This window comes from Triticum urartu, chromosome 5A, assembly GCF_056163025.1.
Source record: "Triticum urartu cultivar PI428250 chromosome 5A, HENAU_Tu73, whole genome shotgun sequence".
Classification (NCBI taxonomy): domain Eukaryota; kingdom Viridiplantae; phylum Streptophyta; class Magnoliopsida; order Poales; family Poaceae; genus Triticum; species Triticum urartu.
Genome location: NC_141877.1, coordinates 382,272,220 through 382,300,161, shown reverse-complemented (window position 1 = coordinate 382,300,161; position 27,942 = coordinate 382,272,220). Strand labels below are relative to the sequence as shown.

The following is a 27,942-nucleotide window of genomic DNA, read 5'->3' as shown; positions in this document are numbered from 1 at the left end:
TCAAAGATGGTTATGTTTCCTAACCATGAACAAAAGAGTTGTTATTTGATTAACGGGATCACATCATTAGAAGAATGATGTGATTGACTTGACCCATTCCATTAGCTTAGCACTCGATCGTTTAGTATGTTGCTATTGCTTTCTTCATGACTTATACATGTTCCTATGACTATGAGATTATGCAACTCCCGTTTACCGGAGGAACACTTTGTGTGCTACCAAACGTCACAACGTAACTGGGTGATTATAAAGGAGCTCTACAGGTGTCTCCAAAGGTACATGTTGGGTTGGCGTATTTCGAGATTAGGATTTGTCACTCCGATTGTCGGAGAGGTATCTCTGGGCCTCTCGGTAATGCACATCACATAAGCCTTGCAAGCATTGCAACTAATGAGTTAGTTGCGAGATGATGTATTACGGAACGAGTAAAGAGACTTGCCGGTAACAAGATTGAACTAGGTATTGAGATACCGATGATCGAATCTCGGGCAAGTAACATACCGATGACAAAGGGAACAACGTATGTTGTTATGCGGTCTGACTGATAAAGATCTTCGTAGAATATGTGGGAGCCAATATGAGCATCCAGGTTCCGCTATTGGTTATTGACCGGAGACGTGTCTCGGTCATGTCTACATTGTTCTCGAACCCGTAGGGTCCGCACGCTTAAGGTTTCGATGACAGTTATATTATGAGTTTATGAGTTTTGATGTACCGAAGGAGTTCGAAATCCCGGATGAAATCGGGGACATGACGAGGAGTCTCGAAATGGTCGAGACGTAAAGATCGATATATTGGACGACTATATTCGGACATCGGAAAGGTTCCGAGTGGTTCGGGTATTTTTCGGAGTACCGGGGAGTTACGGGAATACGGGGGAAGAAGTATATGGGCCTTATTGGGCTTTAGGGGAGAGGGAGAGGCAGGCCGCGCGCCCCCCAAGGCCTAGTCCGAATTGGACTAAGGGGAGGGGCTGCGCCCCCTCCTTCCTTCTCTTCCCTCTTCCCCTTCCTTGTCTCCTACTCCTACTACATGGAAGGACTCCTAGTTGGACTAGGAAAAGGGGAATCCTACTCCCGGTGGGAGTAGGACTCCCCTAGGGCGCGCCATAGAGAGGGCCGGCCCTCCCCTCCTCCACTCCTTTATATACGGGGGCAGGGGGCACCCCATAGACACACAAGTTGATCCATGTGATCGTTTTCTTAGCCGTGTGCGGTGCCCCCTTCCATCATAATCCTCGATAATATTGTAGTGGTGCTTAGGCGAAGCCCTGCGACAGTTGAACATCAAGATCGTCACCACGCCGTCGTGCTGACGGAACTCTTCCCCGACACTTTGCTGGATCGGAGTCCGGGGATCGTCATCGAGCTGAACGTGTGCTGAAACTCGGAGGTGCCGTAGTTTCGGTGCTTGGATCGGTCGGATCGCGAAGACGTACGACTACATCAACCGCGTTGATATAACGCTTCCGCTTTCGGTCTATGAGGGTACGTAGACAATACTCTCCCCTCTCGTTGCTATGCATCACCATGATCTTGCGTGTGCGTAGGAAATTTTTTGAAATTACTACGTTCCCCAACACCGGGATGGTAGAGCGTCAGCGTCGATTGGAAAGAAAACGGATGCAGAGAAAGAGGGAAGGATGGCGACGCGGGATTTTGGGTGGGTTTTTTGGTGGGCCAGGGGTGTCGGAGTCCTACGTGGATGATGCCCGAACTCCGGCCAAGCCCCCTAGCTTGCTTTTGGTTTGCAGGAAAACGGACGTCCAGACTGGTCCATGGATCGATGCAGGATACTTTTTTTAGGGCATAGCTAAGCTTTATTGATCATAATCCACATGGAGTGGGATACAATTCGGATTGTAAGGGTTAACCAACCAAACGTGACGCCCCGCATCGAGAGAGTGCATGCTTAGCTAAACTATGAGCTTCACCGTTTGAAGAACAACTTTCAAAAACAAAATTACAATTAAAATCCAAAGAGCGAAGTTTGATTTCTGTTAGGAGGGGCGGTTTGAAGTTTTTTTTAGAATCTTTACCCCTTTTTTGAGACAACTCACGAAGCTTTTTATTAGTTCGTCACAATGTTTACAGGGATGAAGGGAAGATCTCCGGGGTGGCCTAGCCACACACGACGTCCATCCCCGAGAGATAGAGCATTCTTCGCTAAGTTGTGAGCTTCATAACTTGAGCTCCTAAATTCATGGCTAACCTTACACATATCAAATTCTAAAGAGTGGCTTATTATTTCATGCACAATAGCACCTATGGAGAAGCGTCCTCCTTCTTCAGAGAGTCGACTACCTTCTTGCAATCAGATGCAACATGAATATGCCTTTGGTAAAGGTCCTCCGCAAGTGCTAGTCCTTCTCTGATCGCCATTGCTTCTAGCGTCTCCGGATCCCCGATGTGCCTCATAACCAATGCTGAAGCTCCCAAAAATATTCCATCCGGGCTTCTGTAAATCGCCCCCACGGCCCCAAACCTAGCATGCCTTGGTGCCGCAGCATCTACATTGATCTTCACACATCCCGTGGCCGGAGCCTGCCACTGGGTTGGCCTTGGGGCTTTCACACCGGTCCGTTGTGGTTCTCGTGCGTTAATGTGCCTTAGATCCTCAAGAAAGCTTGTGATGAACCCATGAATGGAATGTGCCTTACCCTTTTTATAAAAGGGTCGACACAGCCCGTCCCGTGCCAGGCCCTTTTACGGCCGGGCCATGCGGCGCCGGGCCGACCCGTATGGACAGGTCTGCTCAACACGCAGCCACTCCCGCACAACGCTCGAATACCACCATTCCCAACCCTAGCCGCACTCCACCACTCTCAGTTCCTCTCCCCGGTCCCCATCGCACCCCTCTTCCTGCCGGAACGAGATCCTCTAACATCACGAAGGGATGTTAGGGAAGCTACAATACCCTAACATCCCTTCTTCACATCCATATGATTAAGCCTAAAATGACTTGAATTAATTTGCAAATTCCAAATCTACTATATACATTTACAAAAATTACATACAAACAAAATTACGGTATAATAAAATTAATTTCAGATTTTATTTTTTATGAACAGTAATTGCACGCAGTATCTTTGCTACAGTGCCCATGATATTCCTTCTTTATTTTGCACTGAGATTACACTGTAGCTATGTGACATCCCTTGTGATGTTAGAGGATCCATCTCCCTTCCTGCCGCCACCCACAATCCCCGCCGGCAGCAGCCTGCGAAGATCCATGTAAAGTCGCCGACGCCGACGCCGCTGCCTCCCGGATTTGCATATCGCTGCCGGTTCCCCCATTAGAATCGATCGAGGTCAAATCCTCGAGGGTTCATCATGGCCCCATCAGATTGCGAAATACTCCCAACAAGAGACAGTCGCATCTTCCATTTCCGGGTAAGACTCTCGTCGCCCGAGGATCATCGTCATGTACACGCGAGCACCGTCGTTGCTGGGTGCAAATGCGAAGCTGTTTACATGCTTCTACAGTCGAGCCCCGAAATCCTAGTCCTTATCACAGTGCGGCCTAACCCCGATCTGGAAGGCGATCCCAAGGTGTCTGCACGCATGGTTTTACTTGACAAGACCGGCTCACCAGCGCCTTCCATGGGGACGGGAACGCCGACGAACATAGGCGGCTCTATCCCTGGGTTGATTGGATGTTACAATCTGATAGCAAGGAGAGATAAGGTTAAGGCGAACTGTGTGGTCGACAACTACTTTGTGGTGTTGTGCTCTGTTGACATCAACTGGACATCTCCAACTTCATCGCTGAAGCAGGAGCTCCCGAGTTTGGGTCATGATCTTGCCATGATGTGGGATAAACAAGATCTCACCGATGTTTCCTTCGATGTTGGTGGGGAGAGCTTCAGTGCACATCGCCTCGTGCTTGCTACCCGATCGCCAGTCTTCAGAGCTGAGCTCTATGGTGTGATGGCTGAGAGCAAGATGGCATCTATCACTATTCATGACATGGAGGCCTCGACCTTCAGATCAATGCTCCATTACATATATCATAGTTCGCTTCCTGATGCTGGCAAGACAGATATTTCTTCCCCCATGGCACAGTACCAGCATCTGCTTGTAGCCGCTGATAGGTATGGGGTGGAGGGGCTAAAGAAGATCTGTGAGGACAAACTATGTTGCAATGGTATCACGACGGACACTGTGGTTTCAATGTTGGAACTTGCGGAGGCCCATGTCTGCCCCAAACTCAAAGCTAGGTGCTTTGATTTCCTCACTGATGGTGACAATTTCAAGATGGTCGCGACGTCAAGTGAGTACCTCCATTTGATGCAGAATTTTCCGACTCTCTTGGTGGAAGCGCGGAATAGGTTCAAGATAGAGCATGGAAAACCGACCATCGTCGAACCTGGTTCACACAAGAAAGCTAGAGTAAACTAGAGTATATTAGGCATGATAATGGAATGGTGATACAGAAATGTTTGGTTATTCCAAGCCTGTTATATTGGCATTCCCTTCGTTGACTATCCTTTGTGCTTAGTACTATTTTGCAGTAGAGTAGTCCTAACGTAGCTATCATGGCTTCAGGTTACCGTTCGATTTCTAGAGAAGACATGCCAACAATTGTATCCCAGTTGTATGCTGTTCTTCTGTGCCTGTTTATATCTAGCCTTTTAGTTTAAGCAACAGTGGCAAGTTGAAATGAAAATTATGCTACATTTGTCGTATTATTGGCGGAATTTCTCTGGACACGACCTTTTACGTCCAACCTCATTGTGACCCTGTGTCTCATTTTTCAAGTAGTAATTTGATACATGGTGGTTGTTAACTAGTGTCGTCGTGAAAAAACCACCGGGCGCCTAGCACTACTCTATTGTTGGGGGCAAGTGGGAACAGTTTACAATGATTCCAGTGCATGGAGCAACTTGTAATTCTCTTATTTATACAGTCAGCAGCTGTTAAGTTTGGCTGTCCAGTTTTTTGATAGAAGTTAGTTTGGCTGTTAATGCAACTGGCAGCAAGCTATTGAGTGCTTGGGAGAAACAGCACATGTTCATATACCAGTGTCCTTCCTCCAATATTCTCACTTCTCTTGTGTCTCTTACCACTGGAAATGACTGATATTTCAAAGATGTGCCCTTGTTTTTAAATCATAGTGACCTCTTTATTAGATTGTAACTACAGTTACATCCTGAAGCAATACAGGGCATCTGGCCATTCTTGCAAGTTCATGAGCTTCTCTATGAACATGTTCAATAATACTACTTTTGAGGAAAATCACATGCCCTGGTTGGCCTGCCTTGACAGTGTATAGAGCAAGCCGAGCAATGACATTTAGTTGCCAGCATATCCAGTCCTTGGTTAGGACAAAAGGTGCGACAATCTTGCTGCCAAGCTTGATGTTCGGACTGCAGCACATCTTCGTCGGCGGAGAGGAATGAACGCTGATTGTCTATGGGTAGCAGAAGCTGCGGAACGAACAGTGAGACAGAGGTCCCAAAGAGAGAAATACCAAATATGTGAACGCTGATGCAATCCGCGCGCCCTAGAGCGCACTTCAGACGAGCCCCGCTTGGTATTCGCTAAATTACTCATGTTATAGAATTCCTATGTGCTGTATACGGACCATAAAACAGAGTAATAACATCATAAGTGGCCTGGGTAGGTGGTTTACTCTGAAATTTCCACACAACTGAAATACAGTATTTCTGAAACTATTTCAGAAAGGATCCTCTCGACTGGACATCTGCCAAATTCCCTTCGTTTTTTTCCTTAAATACTCCAGACACCGACCACGTACATTACTTATTCTGAACTGAAATCACGACTACTTCATTAGGCCTACACAGTTTCATTTGGATGCGAGTAGTATAGATGAAAACTATTGGCTTCTACTAGTATTCACAATAGATGCAGTGAATGGAATGGAACGGATCAAATGATATGGCAACTCAAGCTCGAAGCCACCCACAACACAAGTTGAACGTTGCCCCCACCGGATTATTGAGATGTTACCAGAATAACAAAAAATCAGAACCAAAGAGTACATATCTCTTGTCATAACAAACTGAGAGAATACCAAAACCATATCTGCAGCAATAATACATACACAGCGCTGTAACTAGTTCAAACTGTCCTTCAAAAGATACAACAGCAAATATCATTATTTCGTGTTTTGATACATTCCAGCTAGAGAACAAATCTAACTCTCGCCAGATTGTTTTGAGTGCTGCCAAACATGCCTCCTTACATAATACTCATCGATCATCTTCGCAGATCTATCATTATGATTAGGATGCCAACACTATCTTCAACTACCAAACGTGCCTGAAATAATTCAACCATGTACTGTATTAGACAGTTGTACAGAATCAGAGTATATGGCAACTGTAGATCTTCCCAGTACTAAACAGTAGAAATTACTGAAGCATGAGTTTTCTTTTTAAGAATGCCTTCCATACAACCATAACTACTGAAAACTGATCTTAGTATTGCAGAAATACCTGCAACACTGATCCAGTTACGAGACCAACTGGCCAAGTCATGGTTATATACTCTGAACATACCATTTTGATGTACTCCCTCTGTTCCTAAATATAAGTCTTTGTAAAGATTTCACTATGAATCATATACGGATGTATATAGATGCATTTTAAGTGTAGATTCATTCATTTTGCTCCGTATGTAGTCCATCTAGTTGAATCTCTACAAAGACTTATATTTAGGAACGGAGGGAGTAGATCATTGAAAGAACAGTTACAATATGTGAACATGAGAATTATGTACTACCTTGCTAAGCCTAGAATTTTCTACAACAAAACGGCACCAAAAATGTACCAAAGGTAGAGAAAACGCTGATGCAGAAAGAGATAAGGATACTGGATGCACCAGAACATTGGTGAAGAACACAACCAAGAGTATGATTAAAATTGGAGAATACACAAGTATACTCCCTCCATCCGAAAATACTTGTCATCAAAATGGATAAAAAGAGATGTATCTAGAACTAAAATACATCTAGATACATCCCCTTCTATCCATTTTGATGACGAGTATTTCCGGACGGAGGGAGTACAACCCAAGGAACAGGAGAACAACATATACACACAGAATTTGTCTAGATGAATTCATATGGTAAATTAGTATGAAGCCATGCTCTTAGTATTATTAAGATTAGTTTCATTGATGCGAATAGCAATAATATGTGAGAAGCAAAACACCAGACTGGAAGGAACATAGAATGTACTACCTCCTTCCGGGTTTATTAGGCCCCTTGTATTTTGTGTCAGATTTTGATCATCTATATTGCAAAAAATATATAAAATATACTCCCTTCGTCCCATAATGTAAGGCTTTCCAGCAATATAATTTTTAGTATATTGATGAATTCATACTGATATTAGTATGATACAAAAAGTACACCATTGGATTTGTATTTGAAAGAGCTTCCCAGCAATATAATTTTTGTGACATATAGTATACATTTTGTGAGTTAAATTTGCAGGTCAAAATTTAGCACAAAATAAGATGTGGCCTAATAAACCCAGACGGAGGGAGTAAGTATGATATTGGTAGTTATAAACTTACTCCCTCCGTTCCAAAATAGATGACTCAACTTTGTACTAACTTTAGTACAAAGCTTAGTACAAAGTTGGGTCATCTATTTTGGAACGGAGGGAGTACCTATCTAAAACTCAATTTGAAATAAATAAATAAAGAGTTGAGAAGGAAACCGAAGAACTAAAATGGATATGCAAAAATCAGACAGAAGCATAAAGAGCATACAGAACAAAGGATGAATGGGACAAATAAACAGACAAATCTATAAAACACAGAAAACCATGTCACATTTGAGTTATATTGGCGAAATCCAGTTCAGTTACAATGTCATATTGTCATATGATCAGGTCATTTTGGTGTACGGTGCTCTACAAAATCAGTCTGCAAAGTAAGCATGCCCTTGAAGTTCACAATGACTTGTTGCAAAGCAAACAAACTAAGACATCAAGTCATCAAGTGAACAACATATTGATTTCAGATGTTCAGATTGGAGATAACTTTTGTCATTTAGAGATATCCTTCAAGCAAGACATTGTCTTGTCCATTTCTTTATCAGCACAAAATTTGCAACATCCCAATGTAGAAATAATATGGCAATGAAAGGATCTACAACCAAAGATTTCACGTTCTGCTGCACTTAACCTTGCAATTTAACCATCATTGCATACTATGTTCTATTAATCAGGTTCTCAAAGTAATCTGCAGTAACTTTGCATAGAAAACAAACTGCCACAAACAAATGATTGTAGCTTATTACTGAGAAAACATTGCACACACGGTAACATTCTCAAAACTTGGCCAGCAGTGGCCTACCGGATTCAACGAGTGTTCAAGGTCACACACTTCCACTAGCAGGTATAGTACATATTCCCTTATAAAAAAAACAGGATATAAAAAGAACAGCTAAAGGCCATATACCTATGTATGTGTCCATCCGAGCACATCTAAAGCAGTCCAGCGAACAGCATTGTGATAAGAGTCTCAGTGCTGCGACCACTGGATGCTCTTGATGTCGATGCCTGCCTTAGCCATCTCATAGAGTGGACTCATCTCCCGGAGCTTAAGCACCTGATGGACAGTGAGCTCAGTTGCTCTGTCGACCTCTTCCTCGGTGGTGAAGCGGCCAATGCCAAATCGAATGGAGGTGTGTGCCATGTCCTCATCCACACCAAGCGCCCGGAGCACATAGGAAGGCTCCAAACTAGCACTGGTGCATGCGCTGCCACTTGACACAGCCACCTCCTTCAGCCCCATCAGCAAGCTCTCGCCCTCGACATATGCAAATGACAAGTTCAGGTTGCCCGCGTACCGGTGCTCCATGCTACCATTGATGACAACATCATCAACCTTGGAACGGATGCCATCAAGCAGACGCTGCTGCAGAGCACTAACTCGCCTCTCGTCGTAGTCCATCTCTTTGGCTGCAATTTCACAGGCAGCACCAAATCCAACAACAATTGGCGTGGGCACCGTGCCACTGCGGATGCCACGTTCCTGGCCACCCCCACTCATCTGTGGCTCCACGCGAATGCGAGGGCGGCGGCGCAGGTAGAGCGCACCGACACCCTTGGGCCCATAAATCTTGTGAGCAGACAGCGACATGAGTCCAATCCCCATCTGGTTGACATCAATTGGGATCTTCCCGAGAGCCTGCGCCGCGTCTGTGTGGAAGGGCACGCCCTTCTCGCGGCAGATGCGGCCAATCTCCTCGAGCGGCTGGACAACGCCGATCTCGTTGTTGACGGCCATGACGGAGACGAGCCCGGTGTCGGGGCGGATGGCATCGGCGAGCTGCCCGACGTCAATGAGGCCGTCGGGGCGAACGGGGAGGTAGGTGACCTCGAACCCCTCCTGCTGGAGGTACCTGCAGGAGTCGAGGACGCACTTGTGCTCGGTCTGGGTGGTGATGACGTGGCGGCGGCGGTCGCGGTAGAAGTGCATGACGCCCTTGACGGCGATGTTGTTGCACTCGGTGGCGCCCGAGGTGAAGAAGATCTCCCTGGGGTCGGCGCCGATGAGCCTGGCGACGCGCGCGCGGGCCTCCTCGACGGCGGCGTCCGACTCCCAGCCGTAGAGGTGGGTGCGGGAGTGCGGGTTGCCGTAGCGGGAGAGGTAGAAGGGGAGCATGGCGTCGAGCACCCGCGGGTCGACGGGCGTGGTCGCCTGCATGTCCAGGTAGAGCGGGCGGCCGGAGATGCGCACGCCCTTGATGGTGATGGCGTCGGCATCCTCCTCCGCGGCGGGGGCGTCGGCCGGCAGGGCGGCCGTGGAGAGGGCGCGGGCGGGGGTGGGGGCGGGGGAGGAGGGGAGGCGGCCGCCGCGGCGGAGGAAGAGGGGGAGGAGGCGGCGGGGGAGGGCCATGGTGGGGAGAGGTAGGGTTCAGGGGTGCCGCCGCGCTGCTCCCGTTTCTGCGGAGGGGCGATTTGGGGAGAATGGCTCTGCGGAGACGAGACGGGGAGGGTTTGCGGCCTTGGGGTTGGGGGAGCGTCGACGTGGTGGTGGATAGGCGGTGGAGGCTGGGCTAGGGAAATTGGGCACGCAACGAGCCGACGAATCACATCCTGATGAGCAGCCCTTCGCTGCCGGTTCGGCCCAGGTTTCATTGCGGTGGGCGTGTTCTGGGCAAACCCCCCTATCCAGGGCATCTTGCCTCAAAGAAAATCAAAAAACTCTAGGGCATCTTCACTATGCATCAACCTTTTAAACCAGAAAAAACACACGAACCAGTCTATAGTTGAATGGTTAGAAAGACCTTGGCACATCAGGATAAGTCTCAGTGTCGCACATTTTCGTCAACTACGGGACGTCTACAATAACTTCATAAAATCTCAAGATGATATGCTTGTGTTTGTAAATTTTGATGTATTTACAACCAAATAATGAAATTTAAATCTAAACTAAACTAAATGAGGTACCTGACGGTGACCTCATAGGCATGGCCTCCAAGGTCGTTGGCACCTTCGTCATCCAGTGGTTGTGGTAGCCCTGATTGCCCGTCGTTGTGTGCTTGCGCGGCAATCGTTTCCCTTTTGTAGACGATCGACTACATCCAGCTAGCAGCAACGGTTGGGCGTGGACTCCGGCCCACGCCGCCCGCCCATTGCCCTTTTCGCGCGAGGGAACAGGTGGTGCGGTTGGGCTTGGCCAGCTCGATCTTGTAGAGTTAGTCGTTGATTTGGCACCGGTGGTAGGCGAAAGTCTATGCGTGATGCCACGTTCAACGCCACAAAGGACAACCGTACATTTAAATGTGTAAACATTTTATAAATGTCATGAGCACCTTTTCGAATGGTATTAAGCTTTTTAACAATTAAGTAAACTAAAATTTGCATTTCAATAATTTTACGGTAAATTCATGAACATATTTATAAATTCTCGTAGTAAACATATTTATAAACTTGTGAGCATTTCAATATAACTACACAAACAAATTTTTACATGTCATGAATATTTATGAAATGACGTGAACATATTTTTGAATGGTATAAAGTTTTTAAAACTGCACGGACAATTTTTGCATTTTATGAATAATTTTAATTCATGGAGTATATTTTTTAAAAATCAAAGCAATTCATGAAATATAGTTATATTTAAAACATTTTAAAATATAAAGGAAGTAAAAACCCCAAAAGAGAAAAGAAACAAAGCAAACCAGCGGAATCAACAAACGTCACACTCAGTACTATGTTGTTGGGCTGCCCCATGTGCCCCGTGTATAAGGCAAAGCTCCACTCACAGCATGCGAGAAATAGAGGTACCTAGGTAAATATGGGCATTTGTCGGGCCGGGTCAGGCTTGCAAAAGCCTGACCTTCAAAAGTCAAAATACAAGCACGAGCCTCGCCCGAAGCATGAAGGCAACTCATCCCTTAAGCCCGAACCCGGCCTGGCAAAAAAACCCGGAGATCGAGCCCAACGCGGAAGCCTGAGATACAATGCACATTGAGCAATTAACAATGAACTAAGAAGTCAAAATTATCTCAATACAGACACAAAACACATTTTCTATCAACTAAATTTTTAAAAATAGCAATTGTCACGAATGCAAGTTAGGGGAATTTATCTATAATAAAAAACCGGTTTGGCATATACGCATCAGATTCAACGAAAACTAAGAACTGCACATGCGTGTGTTGGATGTGTTGAGGACGCATGAATAGATCTTGCGCTGTTGTTTTCTATGAGACATCAATGGTGCACGACAAAATTACTAGGCCAGCTGACGTTGGTGATGGGCAGCGACGGTGACCTCCTGTATGCGGTCGACCAAGGTGAACGTTGTCGATGGAGCACCGCAAGGAAAGGCTGAATGTCTTAGGAGCACGTCTCAGGCGAACTCGTATGTGCATGGAGCACCATGAGGGTCGGGGCAGCGCCTAGCGCATGCTATTATGAGGTCGCCGTCACGAGGAAGGAGGTTGCAGGAGCGTCGTAGTGGGGATGCTGAATGCGAGAGCACATCCTCGCTGGATCTGGTGCGGGTGTGCGCCTCCTCCTCGCCTGGATCTCATGTGGAAGGACGTCGTCGACTCGTGGCTGATGCCATAATGAGCACTGCTGTGCATGGTGACGATTGTCTGGGGTAAGAAAGTGATGGAGGCATGGAGTGAAAGGGCCGCAGATGAAGAAGAGGCGGGCTTAGAGAAAGTGTTGCTAGAGTTTTGTACGGCCCCCGGAGTAACCCAAGTTAGGAGGAGAGGGTGGGAATGATTGAAAGGTTGTTTGTACGGCCGTAGTTCACGGGAGTTTGCTCGGGGTCAAGCGTGTTTCAGATCTCACAACGAATGTTGTTCGGGCCGGCCGGGCTTACTTTGGGCTAAATATCGAAGCCTGAGCCTCAACCCAAATTCTGTGGGGCTGCAATTTTTTTTTTTTTTGAGACAACTCTGGGGCTGCAAATGAAGGGCCGAGCCTGGGTCATCGGGTCGGGCTGCCCATGCACAGGAATCCTGGTACGAGGCCTTTTCTCAAGAAAATATTACAGACGCGGCCAACCAATTTTCAGATATGATTCTCGGCCAATCCATCTATTAATCTGAGCCCAATCGAACTCGATACAAAATCTCAGCCCAACTGTGTGCAAGGGCCCATAGGCGGTGTCACCACAGTGCTGCAGTAGCACCGATGGCGGCGGCGTGGGATGGTTTACCGGCGAGGCCGCGGCGGCGGCGGCGCACGCCACTACGCCAGCAAGAAGCAAGCGAGGGCCGGGTGGCGGCTGGAGAGGGATGACCTCTACTCCGGCGCGGTCCCGGCCTGGTTATGGTCTCATGGACGCGCGCAACCAGCGCCTGCGGACGCTTCCCGTCGCTGATTGCCAGGTACGCTAAGGTCAACCACCGGCCAAACCATGAACTTCAGAAGACGATACTCAATCTCCCCTTCGTACCAAGTGCTGGGGGATTTCTTGATTTATTGCTGTTAAACAAGTTCGTTATTTATGTTCACAATTAGCCATTTTTTGCTGATTCACTTAGCAGAGGGAAAGGGATTATATATCAGTAATAAACACATCAAGGACGCGGTATGGTGGAACATATATTTGTGGTACTATACTAGTATATGAAAGGGACCTTGCTCAACATGGCCGGACCTGCATCGAGAAATTGTTTCATGTTAAGGGGGGAATAAAATTTGGGTGTAAATGTAGTCTGAAGAGATCAAAAATCCTAAAACAGATGTTTAGTTTTTGCTTCTGAGATCACTATGTTCTGTTCTTTATAAGGCGTCGGAAAATTCTTTTCATTCATCAGGTTTTAACAAAAGTTGGTTGCAAGTTAACAAGCCAGCGAACGTTTGTCCATGGAAAAACGGGGTTAAGCACTAATGCAGGAAGTACTCCCAAATGGCGAATTTTCTCCCACCTCTACACTGCACTGCCCATGTTTTTTTATTTGTTTGTTTGTAGTTTTTGTATGGCTTGTTTGGGTGCTCAGCTGCATTGCACGATCAGGTTATTAGTATTACTTTACGTCTTTGCAGTTTCTAAACCTGCCAAATGGACCAGCTGGAACATTGTTGCAAGCTTTGGGTGGTTTGAAAAGGTCCAGGCTACCATGTAGAAAACAAGGCCTTGCTGGCCGGCTCCATTGCAAAAGCTTTTGGTTTCGTTCTGTTCAATTCTCCTACCAAATGTAGTTGTCCTCCCAAACACCAACAGTGGCAGCAGCAATGAGTTCTCACCACTTTGTAATCATGGTGTTTAGCTTCTGCTCCTTACTGTTTTCCATTCATGTCCCTTTTGCTACCTCACTCTCCTTCAGCTTCAACTTCTCCGATCCTGGCTCCTACTGCGCCCCAGATGCGGATATTGCCTGCGCTGGCGATGCCTTCTTCCACGCCCCTTTCATGGAGCTGACCATGAACGATATCAGTGAAGGCAACAACCACAGCATCGGTCGCGTATGGTACGCGCAGCCGATGCCGCTCTGGGACAAGGCCACCGGTGAGGTGGCCAGCTTTAACACTTCTTTCTCCTTCCAAATTAGGCCGGTCAACACGGATTACAGCGCCGATGGGATGGCCTTCTTCCTTGGGCACTACCCGTCGGGCATCCCTCTGGGGAGCTATGGTGGGAATCTGGGACTTTTCAATGGCAGGAACAACAAGAATGCAACCGGTAGTGACCGTATTGTGGCGGTCGAGTTTGACACCTTCAGGAACCTGCGAGTGGACGACGATGACAACCATGTTGGTATCGATGTCAACTCCATTGTTTCGGTTGTGTCGACCTCACCTGATAAGAAACTTACACTAGGTACCACAATGACCGCGGAGATCAGCTATGAGAATAGCACAGAGAAATTGTCAGTTATTCTCTGGATCAGTGAAACCTCATACCGAATCAACACAAGTATTGACATGAAACTATGCTTGCCAGAGGAGGTGGCAATTGGCTTCTCAGCGTCTACTGGTAGCTCCATCGAGGTACACCGGGTTCTATCATGGTCATTCAACTCAACCCTAGCAGGTAAGAGTTCGTCAACATTGCTACCAGGAGCAGCTCCTGAAACTGTGAGCTCCAAATCACAAGGAAAAGTACAGGCTACTATAGCATTTTCAGTTGCAATATTTTCTGTGTTGGTGTGTTCTTTCATGGGTTTTCTTCTACGGAAGCAGCGAGTGTGGAAGAAAGCAAATCAAACCTCCGATGGTGAGTTTGAAGATGAAAATGATAAGGCTGAATTCGAGAAAGGGGTTGGCCCTAGGAGGTACCATTATAGTGAGCTTGCTGCTGCGACAGGCAACTTTGCAGAAGAAAAGAAGCTAGGGAGAGGTGGATTCGGCCATGTTTACCAGGGCTGCCTGCGGATTGATGACAAGGATCGCCATGTTGCGATAAAGAAGCTCTCTTCTGAATCATCTGTTCAAGGGAGGAAGGAGTTTGAGGCTGAGATCAAGATCATAAGTCGGCTCAGGCATCGGAACCTTGTCCAGTTAATTGGGTGGTGTGACAGTTGCAAGGGGCTCTTGATTGTCTATGAGCTGGTATCCGAAGGAAGTCTTGACAAGCATATATATAATAGAGGCGGGCTGCTAAAATGGCCTGAAAGGTATGAGGAATTATCTGGTTTCTTGCAGAATTTCTTATATTCATAAGCATAATTGTACTTGAGATTAATTGATCAGTTCGTAGAAGAACTAATTGAAGTCTAAGACCATAAATTCTTTCCAAAATGATAATTGGAGTCCAGTGATGAAAATGCACATAAATCCTACTCCCTCCGTCCGGAAATACTTGTCATCAAAATAAACAAAAGAGGATGTATCTAGACGTATTTTAGTTCTAGATACATCTTTTTTTATCCATTTTGATGACAACTATTTTCGGACAGAGGGAGTACTTATTAGTCTGCAGATCAATGTTTCCATCCATATCAATGCTACTGTCAAGTTAAACTTTGAATATGCTATCTAATTTAGCACATAGTTGTTTTGCTGTAGGCCTCAGCATCAGATTATTCTGTATAGGGCTTACATAACAGATAGCACTCTACGCCTCTACCTATTGGCATCTTGAGAAGGGAACCATTTGCCAACAACAATTTTCATCCCAAGCTATAGTTAGGTTAGGCTAGATGAAAACCAACAGAAACATGTGAGAACCCAAAAGAGAAAGTGAACCATTTGCAAAAAAAAAAGGAACCAACAGCTTTAACCTCGATACCAAGAGGACAATAAATTGGTATTAAGATTATTTCAATAGTATTCATCAGAGCACTAAGCTACGACGGTAAGGACTCATTAGTCCATTACCAACAATTACTCCCTGCCACTCTATGGCTTCCCTGATGTTACACTTGACTGACCTTTTTATTATGAAGGGGTATATTGGCTTATTTTCAGGTCAACATTGTAAAGTCTAACCAACTGAAATTAAGTACTTCACTTGGTTAACGATAACCTTCCATTGACAGGTACAATATCATCATTGGCCTCGGCTCTGCTCTGCGCTATCTCCATTCAGAGTGGGAGCAGAGCATCGTGCACGGCGACATCAAGCCAAGCAACATCATGCTCGACGCATCATACAACACCAAGCTGGGGGACTTTGGCTTGGCAAGGCTCGTGGACCATGGAGCCAAGTCCGAGACAACCAAAGTCGTGATGGGAACCGCCGGATACATCGATCCTGAGCTTGTCAACACAAGAAGGCCGAGCACTGGGTCGGATGTGTACAGCTTCGGCATCGTCCTCCTGGAGGTGGTGTCTGGCCGGCACCCTGTGGCGGAGTCAGAGGACAAGTTCTTTGTGCTGCTGAGATGGGTCTGGGACCTGCACAGCAAGAACACTATACTTGAAGTGGTGGACAAGAGACTGAGGGGTGGTGCTGAGATGGACGAGCGGCAGATGGAGCGCGTGCTGGTCGTCGGGCTCTGGTGCGCTCACCCCGACCGGAGCGAGCGGCCGTCTATGGCACAGGCGATGCATGTCCTGCAGTCCGAGGATGCCAAGCTGCCGGAGCTTCGGCCGCAGATGTACAGGGCTGAGCCTGTTCTTGCCATGTTGGACTTGGAACATGGTTACACCGATCTGTCGGTGTGGACGTCCTCCAGTGGCTGCACTGCAGTTGGTTCTGATGCATAACCGAGTAACTGATGCTACCTCCAGACTGGGTTCTCATTGTGAAGTTGATGCTTTCTAGGTAGACACGAAACAGAATCAATGTGTAACATTTAAACAATCACGCTCAGTTGGAAAATCTGCTCTCTTTGTCTAGGAGTGATTGAATTCACATAGCTTCCCACTAGTATTATTACACTTAGTTTCTCATGGTTTCATATGTAATATGTGACTAGAATGTTTTCCGTTTAAGGCTGCAGGATGGAGATCTTGATTAATCACCTAGAAAAGGGTTTTTAAAAGATTTCATCATTTTCAGAGTCAAGCTAGGTTGAAATAATTTTATTAAGCCCAATTTCATATGCTTGAATTTTAGGTTTTTTCTCAGAATTGTTAGAAGTGGTTTAGCATTTTTAAATGATATAAAATCATTTCTAGACTAAGATTACTGCATGTTGTAATTTAAATTTCATGCTCTACTCTCTCCTCTTCTTTTAATCTGTAAACGTTACTCCTACTCGCAATGGAAGCAGTGGCCCTGCATTTCATTAAAAATGATATGGATAACATGTCTGTACTTTACTTTGTTAATTTGATAAGACGCCCAATTTACTTGGTTTACTGCTAATATTCAATATCTAAATAGTCAATCTTCAGTTAGATATTTCTCTTAACGCGCCCTTTTTTTTTGAGAATCACCGGCGGGGGGGGGGGGGGGGGGGGGGAGCTCCCCCACCTGAATATATTACTCAAAGGACTGCCGAGGCAGTAAGTACAACATTACATAGGCACGGTGTACCGTGTAGAGAGGTAGGAGCGTCATGAGAAGACGTCCTCCTGTCCTGTGGGAGCACAAGACGATGAGACCAGAGATCCAGGACGAAAATAAGGTTTCTAAGAGTTATTACAGAACTTTGATCAATCGTCCTAAATACCATGTCATTGCGAGTAGACCAGATCATCCACAGCAGGGTTAGGAGGATCGAGGGCCATGTGGAGGCGGGGAGGTGAGGAGGGGTAGTGACATCCTAGAGGTCTGTGATATCGTCAGACTGGGGCAGAAGGCCAAGACGTTGCCAGATCCTATTGGCGAGAGGACATGTGATAAACAGGTGGTTGGAGTCTTTTGGCAGGCTCGCACACCGAGGGCATACTCCCTCCGGTCCTTTTTACTCTGCATATAAGAATTGTCTGAAGTCAAACTTCACAAAGTTTGACCATATTTATAAGAAAAAAATATCAGCACCTACCATGCTAAAGTTATACAATATGAAACTTTAAGTCATGACGCATCTACTGGTATTGATTTCACATTGTGAATGTTGATATTCTTTTCTATAAAGTTGGTCAAAGTTTACGAGGCTTGACTTCAGACAAATCTTATATGTGAACTAAAAAGGATCGGAGGGAGTATATCTGAGGCGATTATATGTTTGTGTGCAAGGTTGATCCTGGTGTTGAGGCGGTCTTTGAAGAGCAGCCAAGCGAAGACTTTGAGCTTCCGGGGAATCTTTAACGCGCACATATGCCACCCTCAGCATCATGTGCACATATGCCACCCTTAGCATCATGTAAACATGCATGAAAAAACTCACTTCAACAGGTAAACATGCATGTGAAAAAGCTCACATAAATAATTAAATACCATAAAGCATATGTGTGTTTATTGATATTTTTCATATTATTGATCCAAATATTTATATTTGATATAATGGATTAGCACCTCTGTAAACTTTTAGAAGTAGTAATACTACCTCTGTCCAACACATGGGTATCATCTTCCCTCTTTCCCATAATATAAGAGTGTTTTTGACCAAAAACGTTCTTATATTATGGGATGGAGGGGTAGTTAAACTAAATTCATACTCCTTTCATCCAAAAAACTTGTCTCCCTCAAATGAATATATCTAGCACTAACTAGCACTAACTTAGTGCTAGATACATTCATTTGAGGGATAATTAGAGCATCTCCAGCCGTTCGGCCCCCCAGGGGCTTGAAATAGAGCCGCTTGGGGGCCAACCGGCGGTAAATTCGCCATGGGGGGGGGGGGGGTTCCCAGCTGCCTCCCCAAGTTCGCCCCAGACGCCGTTATTTGAAATTAAAATTTGGCTAAATTTTGACGAAAATGTCACGAAATAGGACCAAATTCAAGCGGTTTTCATTCAGCTGTACAAATTTAAAAGGCATAAAACTAAAAAAAAACTATGCCGCCGCCGCCACCTCGAGCGTATTGCATGCCGAGGAGGCGGCATAATACGGTGTAGTCGTCGCAGTCATTGTTGTTGTCGTCGTCGTCGTCGTCGTCGCTGCTGCCTCCTTCTTGGATGCCGTCGTCCTTGCTGCAGCCCTGTCCTGGGTCACCGAGGCAGACGGGGTTGGATGGCGCCTCCTCGTCACTGTCGTCGAGGATGACGACGTCGTCCTTTTCCCGGCTGCGGCGACAGGCGGCGATCTCCTCAAAGGTACGGCGCTAGCGCTCCATTTTCTCTCGGATGTAGTTGTCCCGAGCCCACTTGAGGCCGGTCTCGAGGTCGGCGGCCATGTCGATGTGCTCCTGTTTGACGACGACAGACGGCGTCGCCGGCTCCTTCTTCGGCCTGACTAGGCGAAGATGGGAGCGGGGAGGAGGAGAAGGTTGGCGGCGACGACCCTCATTTATGACGAGGCTGCCGTTGCGTCTTCTCTTGAGGCTCGGCCTTGACGGCGACGAGCGGCGTCGGGGTGCCGGGGTTCTCGGCGTCGCTGACTTGGCGAGTCCACTAGTTTTCGCGTCAAAATTGTTTCCCCCGGCGCCACTGGACGCCCCCTAGCGCACCGAATTTGGCCTGAATTCGTCGGCGTCAATTTCGGTCCTAACCGACGAAATTTAGGCTTTTGGGAGCGTGACTGAGCCGATTTTTTCGAGCCGGCGATAAAAAGGGGTCTCGAGAGGCCTGTTGGGGGGTCGAGTGAAGATGCTCTTAGTGCTAAATACATCTATTAAAGGGATAAGTTTTTTCGGAGGAAGGGAGTACTGCCTGTTTTTACTTTTTTGCCCGTGGAGTTGATAGATCGAAACAACAGACGTCTCTCTGTTCGCCTGATCGTCTCCAGCCTATCCGGTACTACAGTCCAGCAGCGCAGAACCAGCATCAACGCCGGCCGCCGGCTCGACATACGGCCAAGGCGCAGTCGACGCACCCCTTTCCTCACCCCTATCCCGCCTAGCCCGTGTTCCTCTCCGTCCCCGGCTGCACCCCTCTCCCCTTCCGCGATCGAGGCCCGTAGGCACCCCTCTGTCCGCCGGATCTCAGGCGACGTCAGCGACGACCAAGGACAGCGGCAGCGCCACAAGGTGAGTCTTTTCCACAGATTAGTTATCTCTTCTCCTGGTTCTCCATCAATCCACCTTCTCCTCTGTTTTTTCCCTCTCTTATCCATCAGCCGTGAGAGTAAGAGGGAGAGAAAGGAGGGAGAGAGAGAGAGAGAGCATGGGGCAAAGGGGAGATTACTGTGAGAAGAGCCTTATAGGGCAAATGGAAAGTGGGGCATTTCGTTTTATCAAATAGCCCGAGTTCGTCAGATCCGCCTATTCGGAATGGAAATACTAGTGAGGAAACTTCGACTTTGAGTATTCAGCGCAGAAGAAATACTGGATTCCTTGATGGAAGCGCCCGGCTTTGGAAGCCTGGGCCTGATCGTCTGAGGTAGGACACGAGATCTGGGTAGATGCAATGATACCATTTTTTAGCTCTTCTGTAGCACACTGTGGCATGGCAGTAGCAAAGGCAGCAAGCAGTCTAGGCCGCAGCTACCGCCTAGCAGTAGTATTACTCCCTGTCAGTAACCCTGAACAATCTAGACCTAGAAAAGTGAGTTTGTAACACTGTCTCTCTTTCATTTTGCTATTCGGATGATAAAGATTCTGTTCGTGGTATTATTACTTCCTGTCAGTGTTGCCATGTTTGCTGTAATCTTTGGTCAGGGATTGAGGCTGATTTTTTGCTCTGCAGAACACTTCCTCAGTAATACATTGTTCAGTAGTTCCTGAGGTGCACCATGGAAATTATCATCCTCATCTCACTTGTTGTGCTTCTTGTACTGGGAGCACTCTTTGTTATCCCAAGATCCAAAAACAAAGGTAAAAGGGGGGCCTGACTCGTAATCTTAAGCGAAGGCGACTTCACTTTATTGGCGCTGAGTAAATGTTGCAATGCAGGTGAAGGAAAGGATGCACGTTCAGCCGGAAATGGAACGGTGAATTTCATCCTTCGTATTTGAATACTGTAGTTTAACAAGCAACTTTTTCCTGGAATTGCCAGTTACGTTTGTTTATCTGCGCTGACAAGATTGCCGTTGATTAATCCAAAATGCACTTGCTTTAACATGCAGTTTTGTCTTGAACGTATGCCTTTATGCTTTAGAGTGTTGCTTATGGTTGCTAATCTAATGACAAGTTTGCTCTAGGTTAATCCAAAATGCATGGCATTTTCTGTATTTGCTTACTGATATTTCATATTCAGACATCTACGAGCTATTCAAAGAAAGAGGTGTCAACACACAACACAAGGAAGGATTGTTGGATCATAATCAAGGACAAGGTTGGAACAAAACATTCTACTAGTTTACCAACTGCCATCATCTCGCTTTACCATCTAGTTTGAAATTGGGAAATTTATGTTCTCATATTTGCCATGATCCAGGTTTACGATGTAACTCCATACGTGGAGGAACATCCAGGTGGTGATGCCATTCTAAACAATGCTGGTGGCGATTCGACAGAGGGATTTTTCGGGTTTGTAACATCTCATAAATATTGTTTACATCATATCCTGTCAACATTGTTCTTAAATGATGATTCACGTTGATGTTACTGATGTATCACCTGACTGCTCGGGTGTTCATTTACTGCACCTTTCGAGGTTAAACTTATTGAAGATCATTAGTAATTTAGTGATATTTTTGTATGGATGGTAATTCAGTAAGTGACAGGGTTACACTTATGGATCTTTTTACCCCATTTAAATTTTTGAATGTATATCACATTCACTTATGGATCTTTTTACCCCCATTTAAATTTTTGAATGTATATCACATTTTAAATTGCTTAATTGGCCCAACTTAATAAATGCATATAAAGGGTATTTCTGGTTTCCCAGTTGCAACAGCATGCAAAGGCAATTTTGCTCTCATTCTTCCCTTCCATGATTTGCTGTTGCTCGCATATTCCAAGTTATGGTGCAATGATTTTGTTACCTTGAATAGTGCCCATGTATTTCTTTTGTTATCACTGAAACTGTGTGTGTAGTCCTCTAAAAAAACCTTTCTTGGTCCATACCCATGATATCTGAGAACATGTGGATGTTGTTATCCAAAGCAAGACAAAAGATATTTGCACAAGTAAATTAATAGATCTAGATGGTGGATGGTCCAAAGGAGAAAATTAAGTTCAAACAACAACACTGATGTGGATGCTTCTTATCCTGATGGGAACGTTTCTTATTCGCTAGCTTTGTCAAGGAGAGCTACATCTGATTTTCCTACTTCTATTTCTATTCCGTTATACTACTTTTCAGGAGCGCGTGAAGCTCGCACATCATTGTATTAAGAACTGTATTCCACATAACTATACTAACCCGACGCGCTTTCAGCCCGCAGCATGGCACACGAGTCTTCGACATCATCGAGGATTTCTGCATCGGCAAATTGGAAGACTGATGATGGGGAGGAGAGGCCGTAAAAGCTCCCAAGTGTGAACCCATGCGCTCGTCTGCAATTTTCTGAAGATGACGACGACGAACGGAACCGTTTCCTAATCGTGATCATGACTGCTCCAGGGCCCCCAGCTGTGTGGTTCTGGTTTCATGTTTGACCTCCTGCTTATTCATACTAGTAGCAGTGTGTGACCCGACCATGGACTATTTCTGTGTCCTGAATGTTTTCCGAGATTTATCTCTTCATTTGAGATGATACGATTTCTTATACTTATTTATGGAACTTTCTCAGGGCAGACAAGGAACCGGGCCAACTTTTCGTATTGATTCCTTGCATGACAGTGAGAGGCTTTACTCCATTCAAAGAAAGCTTTTGCTCAGTCAAGTTTTCCTCTGGTCTTGCCTCAGCTGTCAAAGAATTTCACACTGTTGGGCTTAAGGGGGCACGTATGAATTTTCATGTGGCTCATGGTGTCCATGCCTCCATGAATTCATCTTGATGAACACAGTAGTAATTAGTAAGAGGTGATCATTCATTTTGCTGGCTTTTTTGTGAGATCGTGCAAGACAAGCGTAACAAAAGTGTTCGTTTTATTTCGTGTTACAACTGATTACTCCTTTTTAACTTCTATATAATAGAGTGGCATTCTATGTCCAATATCTCTATCGAAATTACAGTTACTGTCTTACTGATTCCCAAGAGATGGTGAATTGTACGAGATGCAGAACACCAACGACAGATTTTTATTTTCCTTGACATAACAATATAATACAATGCAACGCCCTGGTGGCAAAAAGGAAATGGGGAAAAAAGAATGGGGGTGAAGGAGGGGGAGCACTAATCTTATGTCCTAAATTTTAAACTTGAACTGAGGAAGAACTGGCGTGTTCTTCCCTCCTCTGTCTCTCAGAGGGTGGTCAGTCACCTCCAGCTGCTTCTCTAATCTCTACCACTGCTCATCTTCTCTGTTTCTTTGTTTGCGTTCTCTCTTTGCAAACATCTCATGCGAAGAAGGCAGAAATATCGAAGTTGTCAACGTCCTCGTCGAGGATGTTAACGTCCAAGGCAGAGTCGTCGAAGCCCCAGTAGGAGAAGGCGGCCTCCTCCGTGTCGGCCGGCGGCATGCTCGTCGCCTCCACGAGCGCAGACACCATTGTTTGGAGCTCGGACTGCGCATGGAACGGGGTCATGCACATGTGGTTCGAGCCCGAGGTCGCCGGCGAGGGTTCGAGCGACGTGGGCATCGACACGAAGCAGTTCTCCGGCGTCGACGGCGTGGAGAACGGGTGGTGCTGCTGCTCCGGCGGCGTCATGCCGCTCACGGCCGGCGAGGAGAAGCTGAAGGGCGTGGTGGCGCTCCAGCCCTGCGCTCCCGCCGCCGTGAGCCCCTCCGTCTTCACCGTCAGGTTCGAGCTCAGGCTCTGCAGAAGGCTTTCCGCATCCGGGTTCTTGCCGGCCGGCTGCACCATGCCCGCCGCCGCCGCCGCCGTCTTGTGAACGCAGGTGTGCTCGCCGTGGTAGATCACGTCGAAGAGCGCCGGGTCGTCGTCGGCGCGCTGCACCTGCTTCGTCGCCGCGCATCCCTGGGTCTTCTGGTACGTGCAACGGTAGTATGCCCTGCAAAATTGTGCACGATCCAGGTCAGGCACGGCGCAAAAAAGAACACCATGGCGGCACGTCCAGTTCTCAGCCCTGAACTCTTTTCCTTTTCTCAGAAAAGTTTGCGATTCTGAAGCCAGAACAAAATTACTACTAGCGCAAAGTACTATCATCACGCCATCACTCGTCCAATAGGAGCAGCTCCTTTCGGAACATATCCAACCGGACGCCGTGCGCTCGCTACCCTATTCCTATCAGTTTTGCTAGAACTCATCTAGATGAGATTTAATTTGATCTCATTCATCTTTTATAGCCATTGGATATGGTGCTATAAGATGCGTGTGTGCTGACGTGGGTTGTATCCGTTCGTGTTTTCCAGGTGAATGAGACCAAATTACGTCTCATCTAGATGAGTTCTAGGTACTCCCATTCGTATCTGACATGTGGACGCCATGAATTCGGGAACAGTGTTCCAAATCCAAAGGAGAGATCTCCATGATTGCGTTGCCACTTCGGAAAACAGGTGCGGATTACTATTTGAAATGAGAGATGAACTTTGGCCGAAATGCGGCGAGACCAACCTCGGGTGCTGGGCTCCGAGGATCTCCTTCTGGCCGTACTTCCTCCAGCTGCGGCCGTCGTCGACCGGGGCGTCCGCCCCTTCTCCGGCCGAGCTCACCCTGATCTGACGCCCCCCTTTCTCCGACGTCTTCCTGCGAATCCAAGAACAAACCAATCACTCAATAATCCAGCAAAAAAAAGAAGGAAAGATTATGATTGATGAATCCTGAAACAATTTCTCTGCAGCTGCAAGGGGTTTTGGCTCACCTCTTCTTGTTGGGCTTGAAGGGCGTGTTGGAGACGCCGCTGAGGGGGCTGGGCGTGGCGGAGAGCGGCGGCGAGTCGAGGCCGGCGCCGGCGGCCGAGCGCTTGGGGCCGTTGAAGTGGCCGGACCTGATCATGCCGATGGACCGCTCGGTGACGGCGAAGATCTGCTGGGCGAGCAGCTTGCAGAGGTCGGGTGAGCCCCCCAGGTGCACGTCCAGCTGCTTCACCAGCTCCTTGATGTGGCTCAGCTCCGTCACCACCAGGCCGCTCCCTCCTCCATTGCCCTCATGCACGGCCTCCATCTCTCTCTGCTCGGAGCTTCTTTCTCGCCGGTGTAGGATTCCTCTCCGATTTCTCAGAGCAAATGCAAGATCGGAAGGGTGTGTGTGAGTGTGTGCGTGTGTGTGTGTGGAGAGAGCGGAGGAGAGGCGAAATGAGGATGTGATCGGGGAGAAGGGAGGAGGTGTATTTAATGGGGGGAGGAACCGCGTCCGGGAGCAGAAACAAGAGGACAGTGACCGCGGCGAGCTTAGTAGGGAGTGATCTGATTGGCCAGTGGCATGCCCAACCGGGCCGGAGTTAATGGATTCCTAGATAGACGGTTGCTAGCAAAGCCCGGGCCCTGCAGGAGCTTGGACAATGGACAATGGTTTATTAGTTTGGGCCAACTGCACCTGCACCACAGCAGCAAAAATGTTGAATAGCAAAAGAAATTTCCCTTTGGCTTTGTTTTCACAGTAGAGTCAGGGATTTTCATAGATACTATTTCAGAGAAATTTAATTCATGACTGGAATCTTTCCTGGGGGAGGCGGGAAACCACCCAATTTTCTTATGGATAACAGAGGAGTAATCCCCCAAATTTATATGCACTGCCCCAAGGATTTCCAACAAGAGGTGGTCCCATGCCATGGACTGTCTTTCTCTTAAATTTTCTGTAAAATTCTCATATAGAATCTTACGGGCTATATTCATGCTTTCGTGTGTTTTAGTGTTCTAAAAACCGCAAAGCCACGACATCATCAAAAGGAAATAAGAATGGGACAGGCAATTCAATCTCGAGACCTATTGGCTATACACGCGTTTGGATTCTTCTTAATAGCAACGGCAGACGTTGTTGATGCCCGGCTTTCCGAAACAAGACGGCGCGCCTTGTGAAAAGCCCCGACTTCATGTTGCAAACCACGGCGGCTACATGCATGACTGTACGTGGATGGACGCGTACGCATGCATACATATGTCTTCTTTCCTTTGCCACTCCTAGAGGCCACATACATGCAAAGTAAATCGCCGTGATAGGCTGATAGGCACCCATACACGCTCAAGGCAGGCATATGTGACGTGGTGGCCTTGTCTTGTTCATACCGGGGATATGATGGGCCGAATGGTGCATGGCATGGACGCATGCATGCAAGGTTGGTTCCAACCGTCGCTTTCCCGCGCGCTCGGCGATGCTTCTTGGCCGACACTTTTGGTTGTGAATTTGTGATCTTGTGGCGAGACCGTGAGCCCGCTTTTTCGCTCAGTTCCACACTGACAGCAATGCCGTCGATGATGCGGCTGATATCTCAACAAGATCAGCCAGGGAAAATATGCATGGCAGCTGATATCTCTTCTTCCAGCAGTATATTCTGTCTCTTTTACGCCAGCTGTTTTCTCTGGCACTGCTACGTTCATGGTAGTACATACAACATAGTATATCTTCGATCGGCTGTTGAGAGTTTGTTCCCAGCGTGCAGAGGGTAGGTAAAATCCACTTTCCTTTGGGAACGGAATATCGAGAGGGTCTTAATTAAGTTGTTTCGTACGACTCCTCGACAGCACCCCACTACACTCCACCCTGACTCACTGATCAATGTCATGTTGGTACAAAATCTTGTAGTATTACTGGTCTTATACAGTGATTTCATATGATTCCTTACTAATAAAATTGTTACTTAGACGGTGGCTTTAGTCTTACTGTTGTATGATTTTGTAAGGTCTTTTGAGAATAATTAATAAAGTGGCCGGATGCATCGCCCAGATGCAGAGGCCGGGGGTCCTCCTCTTTTTTTAAAAAAATATATGACTTCTTGGCAACCCCTCCGGGTGTTGAAGATATTCACGGATGGCTGTTAGGCCGGCGCATATAAGAGTTGTTGCTAGTTTGTTATAGAGCAAAGATAGCTTTGTATTCTGTTAAGATCATCTCTATCTCCTCCATCCGTCGTACTCCAAGAATTGTATGCGCAACATGGGATAATACCATGCGGCCCTCTGGCGAGAGGGTAGAAGGCTTCCATAACAAATTCTATATCCAGTACACTGGTAATAAATAGTGATTGTCTGTTACAGTATGTGTGTATGTGCCGGTGTTAATCAGGAAATGTTGCTACTAAAAGCCCGTTCGGAGGCTCTCCACTCCACGACTCCCTCCCGGAGCGGCCGGAGCTATAGTTGAAAATTATGGAATGGGCAAAGAGGTACTCCGCAGATCCTTGTATTCTGCGGAGCTGGGGCAGTGCCGAACAGGGCCTAAGCTTGAATGTAACAACCCCATCATCATCTTCATCTCCTAACGGGTCGAACACGATTGGCTTGGCGAGTATAGGCATCCACAACAATCTTAGGCCAGACAGGGGAAGGAGAGAGAGATGTGGAATATTAAGCTCAGTTGCCGATGATGCTGACCAATTCAATGTTGTCCCTTTGCATGCCTGAACCAGGAACCGCATTAGCAGTTGCTCCTACAATCATATACAGTACTATATATCGATCCAGTGGGCGATATCTTTATAGAGACGGAAACCATAAAGGACTACCGGAACCACGGATTAATATTGTAATCCAAGAGTTGTTGTTAGCCATGGGGATCGGATTAATATCTTCATCTAAAAAATGCGTTGTTTCTTCATATAGGTCTACATACATATAAATATTCTTATGTTGCTTTTGATACTGTAATCTTGAACCATGTTATGCTATGTGGTCCTGTGCGTTCAAGCATTTCTTCCGCCGTTATTCAGGTCCGATCCCTTGAGGTCTTTCTAGATCTAGCTTGAATTCATTAATCTGCATTATCTTAATTTTGTCGCATATTCTTCAATGGAAGCAGTGCTTCCGAGCGCGCGTAGGCTAATTAATTCCTTCCCGCATAATGGAAATTAGCACTGTTACTAACAAGATCAGTTCTTGGAAGCGTGTACCAAGCTCATATGGGTCATTAAAATGGTCTATGTCTATATATTCTGTCTCTTTTAC

The 27,942-nt window shown here is 46.7% G+C and overlaps 5 protein-coding genes and 1 long non-coding RNA gene across 9 annotated transcripts; 4 read left to right on the top strand and 2 right to left on the bottom strand.

Annotated features, from left to right (window-relative positions):
- The first annotated feature begins 3,018 nt into the window (after positions 1-3,018).
- On the top strand, positions 3,019-4,656 carry LOC125509110 (BTB/POZ and MATH domain-containing protein 1). The gene has a single exon (XM_048673992.2). It carries the CDS (start codon positions 3,333-3,335, stop codon positions 4,398-4,400), a length of 1,068 nt encoding a protein of 355 aa, XP_048529949.1. The 5' UTR covers positions 3,019-3,332; the 3' UTR covers positions 4,401-4,656.
- A 1,337-nt stretch (positions 4,657-5,993) lies between these two features.
- On the bottom strand, positions 5,994-10,009 carry NFS1 (nitrogen fixation S (NIFS)-like 1). The gene is made up of 2 exons (XM_048673991.2): positions 8,439-10,009; positions 5,994-6,287 (listed from the first exon to the last, which is right to left on the bottom strand). Exon 1 carries the CDS (start codon positions 9,879-9,881, stop codon positions 8,502-8,504), a length of 1,380 nt encoding a protein of 459 aa, XP_048529948.1. The 5' UTR covers positions 9,882-10,009; the 3' UTR covers positions 5,994-6,287; positions 8,439-8,501.
- Positions 10,010-12,450: 2,441 nt separating this feature from the next.
- LOC125509108 (L-type lectin-domain containing receptor kinase IX.1) lies at positions 12,451-16,860 on the top strand. 2 transcript variants are annotated; one of them, XM_087526135.1, is made up of 3 exons: positions 12,451-12,840; positions 13,783-15,072; positions 15,937-16,860. In XM_087526135.1, exons 1-3 carry the CDS (start codon positions 12,782-12,784, stop codon positions 16,604-16,606), a joined length of 2,019 nt encoding a protein of 672 aa, XP_087382261.1. In that variant the 5' UTR covers positions 12,451-12,781; the 3' UTR covers positions 16,607-16,860. The 2 variants fall into 2 exon arrangements, with proteins under 2 accessions (XP_087382261.1, XP_048529946.2); XM_048673989.2 differs by having other exon boundaries at positions 12,452-15,072.
- A 2,749-nt stretch (positions 16,861-19,609) lies between these two features.
- Positions 19,610-22,577, top strand: CB5LP (cytochrome B5-like protein). 3 transcript variants are annotated; one of them, XM_048673987.2, is made up of 6 exons: positions 19,617-19,917; positions 20,576-20,703; positions 20,782-20,819; positions 21,086-21,163; positions 21,266-21,357; positions 22,214-22,577. In XM_048673987.2, exons 2-6 carry the CDS (start codon positions 20,622-20,624, stop codon positions 22,278-22,280), a joined length of 357 nt encoding a protein of 118 aa, XP_048529944.1. In that variant the 5' UTR covers positions 19,617-19,917; positions 20,576-20,621; the 3' UTR covers positions 22,281-22,577. The 3 variants fall into 3 exon arrangements, with proteins under 3 accessions (XP_087382259.1, XP_048529944.1, XP_048529945.2); XM_087526133.1 differs by lacking the exon at positions 22,214-22,577 and having other exon boundaries at positions 19,610-19,917; positions 21,266-21,615; XM_048673988.2 differs by lacking the exons at positions 19,617-19,917; positions 22,214-22,577 and adding an exon at positions 19,933-20,269 and having other exon boundaries at positions 21,266-21,615.
- Positions 22,578-22,997: 420 nt separating this feature from the next.
- LOC125509105 (uncharacterized) lies at positions 22,998-25,140 on the bottom strand. Its single transcript, XM_048673985.2, has 3 exons — positions 24,705-25,140; positions 24,458-24,589; positions 22,998-23,894 (listed from the first exon to the last, which is right to left on the bottom strand). The coding sequence occupies exons 1-3, from the start codon at positions 25,004-25,006 to the stop codon at positions 23,279-23,281; spliced, it is 1,050 nt and encodes a 349-aa protein (XP_048529942.2). The 5' UTR covers positions 25,007-25,140; the 3' UTR covers positions 22,998-23,278.
- Positions 25,141-25,169: 29 nt separating this feature from the next.
- Positions 25,170-25,425, top strand: LOC147971479 (uncharacterized). Its single transcript, XR_015604689.1, has 2 exons — positions 25,170-25,305; positions 25,336-25,425. It is a non-coding gene; the product is annotated as an uncharacterized LOC147971479 (long non-coding RNA).
- The last annotated feature ends 2,517 nt before the right edge of the window (positions 25,426-27,942 follow it).